The 8,525-nt window shown below is 39.4% G+C and overlaps 1 protein-coding gene across 3 annotated transcripts in view; it reads left to right on the top strand.

Moving 5' to 3' along the window:
* Positions 1 to 8,145, top strand: part of polh (polymerase (DNA directed), eta) — a 9,123-nt gene extending 978 nt beyond the window's left edge. The window contains exons 3-10 of one of the 3 annotated variants that reach the window (XM_066679901.1): positions 1,153 to 1,382; positions 1,795 to 1,967; positions 2,056 to 2,159; positions 2,259 to 2,378; positions 2,819 to 2,942; positions 3,052 to 3,117; positions 3,218 to 3,309; positions 7,165 to 8,145. In XM_066679901.1, the coding sequence (XP_066535998.1) occupies positions 1,153 to 1,382; positions 1,795 to 1,967; positions 2,056 to 2,159; positions 2,259 to 2,378; positions 2,819 to 2,942; positions 3,052 to 3,117; positions 3,218 to 3,309; positions 7,165 to 8,002 (1,747 nt within the window). In that variant the 3' untranslated portion in view covers positions 8,003 to 8,145. Of the gene's footprint in view, positions 1 to 1,152; positions 1,383 to 1,794; positions 1,968 to 2,055; positions 2,160 to 2,258; positions 2,379 to 2,818; positions 2,943 to 3,051; positions 3,118 to 3,217; positions 3,391 to 3,520; positions 4,672 to 7,164 lie in introns of those variants that run through there. The other 2 variants (XM_066679900.1, XM_066679902.1) reach the window with 2 other exon arrangements.
* Positions 8,146 to 8,525: the final 380 nt, after the last annotated feature.

Genomic DNA, 8,525 nt, shown 5'->3' with positions numbered 1-8,525 from the left:
AGTTTCCCCACAATCGTAGATGTTCTTTTTTAAAAGTGGTTTAGACATAACTGCACACCTTCATATCATTCAGTGTTTGTGGATCTATAAATATGTAAATAATCTGTTTCCTCCCACCTTAGCACAGCAAGGCAATTTATTTATAGAGCACCTTGCATAAGCAATGGCATTTCAAACTGCGATACAGAAACAGTAAGTACATAACATAGAAAAATTAAAATAAATAAAAACAAAAGAATTAAAATAGCAGAAGGACATCCTATCATTTTACACGGGTAAACATGTTCCAATTATGGATGTGTAGCAAACCCTCCTGCCTTTTGCAAACCCTCTCCTCCATGCAAGTTGAAAAATTTTGCTCCTTAGGTTTATGATGTAAAAGCCTGGCTGTCTGAATCTGCCAGTTTGATACTGTAAACTGTAAAATACTGCAGTTTCAGAATAGAAATGCTCAACTTAGCCTAGCAAATAAAAAAACACCACTTGGAAAAGTTAGCAAGGTCAAAAATATAAACTTCACTGAGGGGTGTTTTTAAGCTTCTTTCAAACCTAACACTGTCTATGCTTGAAATACACCTCCAGGGTGTATTCCTGTCTTGCTCCCAATGATTCAACAGTCACAACGCACTTGTTGCTTCTGCCGACTTTAGCTTTCTTGGCTTAGTAGTGTGTAGGCTTAATATGGCAACCTTGTATGCTCTGGGAGATCCGTGAAGCCTTCTGTACCTCCGGTATCACAGGAAACGAACCATATCTTTTCAGAGTTTTGGTACCGAAATATATATTTTTCTGACAGCTCTATCATATACACACACGTTTTAGTGTCCTTCAACATCCACTCATGTAACCTGAACACATTCAAACTTTAACATTCTTAATATTTGTATGTCATTTGTGTGTATTATTTAGCCATATTATGGGCCGGATTTCCCAAACAGGAATTAACCTCAATCTTGGGACTACACTGCTTTCTAAAAAGTGATTTGCCTTTATAAGGAATATGTAATGAAGGACAAGGCTTAGTCCCTCTATGGAACAAAATCTTTGTTTAACACATTTAGGTATTAGCTAAATGCTTATTTTCATATATTTAAAATGGGAAAATTGTTCATGTTTCACGTGAGTGTGAAAGTGAAGTATGGCTATGATCAGTTACAGGGAAGCGAGTGTGGAGGTGATTGACGTCATGTCACGCTTTGCAGTCATAGAGAGAGCTAGCATTGATGAAGCCTACATGGACCTCACTGCCAGTGTAAAGAAAAGACTGAAGGATCTGATGACAGAATGTATTGATCCAAATCTTCTGAAGAGCACTCATGTGCAGGGCTTTCCTCTTAACACTGAAGAATTTGAACAAACTGGAGATGTGCTGGTGGATAAAGGTGTGTTTACCAATTTATGTAATAGCAGTCACTTTGTACTTATTTTTGCCTATTGAGATTGTTGCAATGAAAATAAGTTTGTTCATGGGGGTCTGATACAAAAATAGTTAAATTAAAAGAGCATATTGACTCTAATGTATTTAAAGTGGTGTTAATAGGAGGCAGTGTTTGCAGTGTCTACACAAACACAAATATATATATTTTTTTCTTTTTTGGTCTAAAATGGACCTACACATGTCTGAGTTTTTCCCAAGAACTCTACATTTCTGGAAAGTGGCAATTGTGTAAATTTTGTAAGAATCTTAAAACTTTTGACAAACCATTGTGTATTTAATGAAGACAGTGAAGAGAAATAACTTCCATTCGGCTTGCAATTGCTGAAATATAATTGATGCCTTGTGTGTTAACACAGAACAGAAGAGGTCTCGGGGTTTGCTTCAGTGGCTGGACACTTTGCCCCCCTGTTCTCAGATGGACAGTGCAGAGTTGTTTTTGGCTGTCGGGGCTTTAATTGTGGAGGAAATTAGGGCCGCTGTAGAGGAACACACTGGATTCCGCTGCTCTGCAGGGATTTCTCATAACAAGGTGTCTGATGTGTTTATATCGTGAATTTTTGTATAGTTCTGAAAATTATTATTTTTTTAAATATTAAATAATGTTTATTTTTTAACAGGTGTTAGCCAAACTTGCTTGTGGTCTCAACAAACCCAATCGGCAGACTATCCTGCCTTTAGGATCAGTACCTGAACTCTTCAGCTCCCTGCCCATCAGTAAAATGTAAGAATATATAAAATATATGACTGGTTGGTCATGTAAAGTCAGTGTGTGGTGAAATTTAATTAATTAATTAATTTTATTTATTTATATTTTTTCCAGTCGTAACCTTGGAGGAAAGCTGGGGGTTTCTATCACAGAGAATTTAGGAGTGGAGAACATGGGAGAACTAACTCAGTTCACATGTGCCCAGCTGGAGCAGCACTTTGGAGAAAAGACAGGGTAAGAGATTAACCAAAGCGACTTGCAGGGTGTGGTAGAGTATGATTTATTTATCACAACCCAGGAAGGATTTACAACAAATATGATGTATTTGCATATTGCATGCTGGGTATTGGAGTGGACACTAATGGAAGAAAGTGCAGGAGGGGAAACAAAATCATGCATTATGTCAACTTGAAGAGTGAGTGATGCAACTGGGCATATAACTCTCCTGTAAGCTCTGACTGTAAACAAGGACATGAAGTCAGGCAGAGATTTGCGAGGCATGTCCGGTTTATGAATCTTCTGACAAACTATTGGTAAACACAAGGCAACTTTGTTAGGAATGCAGCAACGTTCATTTAAAAGCACTTTTATTCGTGCTTAGTATCTTCTCTGTCATTAGTAACTCTCTGTAGTGATATGGATTATCTTTAATCCAGTGCTTGTTTTTTCTGTAGGCAATGGCTGTATGACTTATGCAGAGGGATTGAGTTTGAGCCAGTAAAGCCCAGACACCTCCCCAAATCTATTGGCTGTAGCAAGAACTTTCAGGGAAAGGCATCTCTATGTACTAAAACTCAGGTAATAATTCTGTTAATTTATAATTATTATTTGTCTTCTTTCTATTCAGACAAAAATATGCTTTTTAAAATGATAATAAATAAAGAAATAAAAAAAATAAAATGTCTAGGTTCAGCACTGGCTCTATCAGCTTGCCCTTGAGCTGGAGGAGAGATTGAATAAAGATCGAGAGATGGTGAGAAAATGTTGTGGATATAAAGCCATTTGAAACATTTTTCTATTCAGTGTATCTTGCCCTCTCTGGTTACACAGTAATTTTTTTCTTAACTGTGTAGAATGGTCGAGTGGCTAAATCACTGACCGTGGGTGTCCGTCAAGCGGGTGATAAAAGGCCCTGCAGTTTCTCCCGCTGCTGTGCTCTAGCACGGTATGAAGCCTCTAAAATCTCCACTGACAGCTTTGCCATTATTAAAAGCCTTAATATTGCAGGAAGCCATCAGGAAGCTTGGTGAGTACTCTTAATTTTTTTTTTTCTAGACCAGTAATTATTGCAAACATTAAACGCAGATTATCAATTTTAGGTAGCCTAGTAGTGGTGTACTGTCACTACACATTTTGTAAGTTGTGTTTTCACGCAGAATGGTGCTAGATCTGGCTCTGTAGAGAACTATTGGGAGGCACCAACATGCAAATTCACGGCTGATAATTGGACACATTACCTCAAGTTCTCCTTGAAGGACAGACTGCTCAAGCTGTCGTCTTTGTGACACCCAGGAACAGGACCAATATCATTGTTCTGTTTATTTTTCGGAACACAAAACTTGTTGAAATGATTGACACTGTCCTGACCCACCTCCACAGTGAAGTATGAACTCACACAAGAACATGAAGCAACATGAAAGAACGTGAAGAAATGTTGATTTGTTGCCAGTCCCCCAACCATAATACAACACATATTTATGGCACAATTGTTGCCTAATCTGACATAATGACAATTGTGAAAGACAAAAGTATTGTGTTGTCTGATCCTGGCATATTTCTAGTTACAAGCTTTAATTCCAATCTTATTATTCACACTGCAGTTACAGCCAGGAAAGAAACAATACAGTGCTAGCACTTTTTCTCTGCTTGGGTCCTTGCTCTTAGTAAATGTATTCTTTATGGAGGCAATAGTATTTTTGTACATTCAATGATATCCAAACTGATATCTGGAAATATCTCACCATGAATTTGCTGTCACTTTGCTGCCAATCTTTAACTTGATCCATGTTCTTCCAGCTACACTCATTCATTCACTGATTTTTAAAATGAACTGATTAATTTATAGTTACACTTGTGCTTCTATGTTGTGGTCTTTGTCACCATGACGTTACATTTCTGGGGAGGAGCTTCGGAATTGTGGGTTCATGTCCCACCTCTGTGAGGAGTTTGGTTTGTTCTCCCCGTTTCTGTGGGTTTTCTTCAGGTGCTCCAGTTTCATTCCACCGTCCAAGAAGCATATGTTGCTATAAGGCTAGACAATAATTAAATATTAATATATATTGCAATATAAAATGTTTCAATAACAATTATATGATTTTTAAACACATTTTCAATATTTCACTATACATCTCTTACAGCATCTTTCACTGACTGATATTTATTACACAGCGCTGCCCAGTTCACTGCCTCACTTTTAAAGTTAGTTTAAAATATTAATATTGATGAAGCCAGGAGGTTTATGTTTGATGGCAATGTCATATTTCCTGTTTGTTCTTGGAAGTTTTTCTGGAAGTTGACTTTTATTTTTTTTCATATTGATATCAGAATTTAAAAAAAAAATACTGTGATATAAATGTTGACCATGTCAGTGTCGGTTTATTTATACGTAAAGTCTCCCCTCCGTTCCTTTTCAAGAAAATGACCTGTGACCCTGTCGTACCAACAAGGCGTCTTTTCCAGGGACTTGACTAGTGTCCTCTCACTGGCCAGCAGAGCTAGGCTGCTTAAACGGCCTTGGCCCATGTGAAGTGTGTCCGATTGTGAGTGCTTTGTGACGGTGGAGGAGCTCAGCAGCACCCGCTGGACAGAAACTGCGATAGAAGTCAGAAAAAGTGATAGAAGTCAGTCTCCAAACACAAGCAGCTACAAAAAACTCACCAGAAACAGAAGATCGATTTGTCGCTTGTCGTTTTTAACAAAGAAAATGCCTCTAAGAGGATTCAGAAAGTCTCCGGTTCAACTCATAACAGAATGAAAATGTAATTCTCCCACGGATCTTTACACCAAAGGATCACTGATTCGTTCATTTCGCTGTCAATCAAAAAGGGATTCAGCCTCAGACAGATCATCCAATCATCATACAGAAGCTGAGCGTCCAGGCCAGCCCACTGCCCCATAGACCCCCAGAGACGCTGAGCGTCCAATGGGCGGGACAAAGCCCAGCATTTATCCAATCACTCGTCTCGTTTCGCAGCACTTGGCTGCTTCGCTATTGAACGTCCACACTGTTTAAATCACTGTGAATCTGCGGGAATGATTGAAAGGAAATCACTTTACCGGCGATAAGAAGCTGATTCTGAACAAAAGTTGAGCGCGCTGTAGTGCATATTTATTCAGTGACATGTACACACAACAGTATATATTTGATCACTTATTTTTTGACATTTTAGGGGAAGCTGAGCTTCCCTTGCAGTCTTAGAGCAATCGCCTCTGAACCATATCGTCCAGCCCAATGTTGGTAGATCGATTGGCTTCTCAAAAAGTGATGTGTGAGTGTATCAGTTACTAAAATGGCTGATCTCCGGTGTACCGATGTGGCAGCGGGAGGGAAAAAACTGGTTCGCTCAGTGATCTGACAGGTGCAGCTTTCACTTTCACCCTCCCGTTCACACTAGCAGGAGACAAAGCAACAAGCGTCCAGTCATTTCCTGTGGAAGAGCGTGATTTGTAACCGCTGTTCTGTGACGAGCAACAAACAACACATCAAGATTTTCTCAACTATTTGCAAATGAGTTGTGATGCGGCGAAGCGACGTTCTAAACGATTGGCTGCAAGAAATTATTTGAACCAATCATGGACACGGTGTCTGAAGTTCAGCCAACTTCTGCTCTCTGACGCCCAATTCATACTTCTGCATACACCCCATGCCGTAGCCTACATGTAACCGCAGATCCTACGCCGTAACCTGACACGCATGCCCCCAGAAATGTAACTACATGTCACGGACCGCAGTAGCTGGGGTCTGCCGAGTCTCGTTTTCCTGCCTACACATTCAGAATCACGGACTCACAAACGCAGGAGTGTACAGACAGTCGCCTAGGGGGCTAGCGCAGGCTATACCTTAGTTTGCTTTAGAGTACTTAAATTGCCACCTACTGACCTTTCTTGGTATGGCTGTAGTATCTGTAGTCTCAGTATGCTGTACAAGCAATAGGTAGGCAGGTATGTGACTAATTAAAAGCAGGTGATGGATTATTGAACAGGCCCAGGGTCCCAAAAGCTCTGGTGCTTTGCACAAAAATGCTACTGTAATGTAGGCTTATATTAGGTTTGCTCATCTCATGTCTGAATGTTATTTATTTATTTCCACAAAATCCACTAGAATCTATCATTCCCCCAAGAGAGCATATAATAATGATGATTTTGAGGGTTATACGCAGGCTGTATGTATATAAATATATATAAAAAATAAAAAATGTGGACGGTATCTCAAAATGAGGGCGGTATTTATGGCGTGTGTGGTGTACTGTTTCAAATTTATGTTCTGTGTCTTTAAAATTCGGCTAAAATGTTCATGTGCATTTAAGAGAGCCACAGGGAGGGGGCGCTGTGGGAGCTCAATGACTGCTGATGTCACGGTCTGAAAACGGGTGGAGAAAAGCACAAGCCCAGCAGCCCACCGCGGTTGTAAATTTAGCGCTGAGTTTGGGTTAAATGAGAGAGGAAGAAAATGTTACACTCGACGTTTGCTCACAGGTATATGGCTTTATCCTCTAAATATGTGTGTTTTGAGCCTCAGTTTGCTGAAAAACTTCCTAATAACAAAAGAGCATCATAACATATACCGCAATAATATTTTATGACAGTGTGAAAAATGTGGATACTGCCCATCCCTAGAGCATATTATTGCTTGTTATAATATTTGGTTGTCACCAGAGATTCAAAACGTAATAATAAGCACAGCATAATTTCTTCTTTAGGAGCATTTTTTTTGTGTATCTGCGTTTGTGTGCAGAAAAATGTGCCTGAAATCCAGTGGTTGATGCAGCTTGTTAATAAATATCTGCATTTGTTTTCATAGGTCTCCTGCCCTCACCTGTCTCCATCTGTCTGCCAGCAAGTTCAGTGATGCCTCATCTGGAGGAATTGCCAATTTCCTCAGCAATGATCTGGCACAAACACAGTCTCCCCTGGCTTCCAATCAGTCCCCCACAAAAACAGAACCAACAGCTAAGAAACCAGGGGCTATCCAGACACTTTTCCAAAAAGCTGCAGAAAAGAATAAGACTGGGGGAAATTTGAGGAAAGAAGAAATTAATGACCCAGTGAACAACCCATCTTCCTGTTCCCCCTTGGGGGCCACTTCTAAAGACACTTCAAGCCCTTCTAAGAAAACCACTGCCATTTCTAATCCTGGAATTTCATCTTTCTTCAAAAGGAAGTGTTTGGAGAAAACTCCACAATTGATAAATGGAGTCCTTAGCAGCAAAGAGGGTGATTCCGTAAAAGAAAGCAGTGCTCAGTCAGACAAACCTCAGCCTGAGAAGTTTCACCAGGATACTTCAGATGGATCATTCTCTTGGTCTACAGAGAGTGAACATGTTGCTACAAACCTTCCTGAACATTCAGGTTTTAAAGACAGCAGAGAGGATTTTCATACCTGTGAACGTTGCGGAAAAGAAGTGTTAATGTGGGAAATGCCAGAACACACAGACTATCATTTTGCTCTAGATTTGCAGAACTCCCTTCCATCATCATCAGCTTCTTCATCCTTCACTGCCAGTGACAACCTCGGGGCTTTAACTCCCCAGTTGTCACGTGGAAAGAGCAAGCCCAAAACACAGGCTGGACCACTGGCTAAAAGAAACAAAGCAATGGCCAGCATTATCACTCTTGATTCTTTCTTCAAAAAGGCTTAGTTTAAAGCAAAAAAAACAAAAAAAAACAAGAAAAAATTGTAGTGCCATGCCACTTTCACCTTATCACTTCTTTACCTTATCACTATTTTTTCAGACTGCAGCGTACTATTACCATGACAACATTATAATGACAAAAATAACAATTTCTCAGGCGTTAAAGCGCAAACTATAACATTGTCTTGTTTATAAAAACTCTAATAATTTTAATAAAGTTTTTGTTTTTTAAATAAAACCTGTGCTTTTGCCATTTTTTTTTACCAGGATGGGATTGGGAATATAGAGGAGAATTTTGTAGACAATGATGAGTTGTAGACAAATTGGTTAGTTTTACATTACATTTCCTTCATGGCATTGGTGTGGGATATCATTTCCCTATTTTAAAAAGTACAAATGAAATCCAGGCTTCCATAAAGCTGCTATTACTGTTTACAAAAAATGAAATGATAAATGAAACCTGTTTTAAATAATTGATGTTTTATTCGTGGTGGCACGGTGGCGCAGCAGGGAGTGTTGCAGTCACATA

The sequence above is a fragment of the Hoplias malabaricus genome, chromosome 8, assembly GCF_029633855.1.
Source record: "Hoplias malabaricus isolate fHopMal1 chromosome 8, fHopMal1.hap1, whole genome shotgun sequence".
Taxonomy (NCBI): domain Eukaryota; kingdom Metazoa; phylum Chordata; class Actinopteri; order Characiformes; family Erythrinidae; genus Hoplias; species Hoplias malabaricus.
Note: the sequence above shows the minus strand (reverse complement) of the source record. Positions and strands in the feature narration are given on the sequence as shown.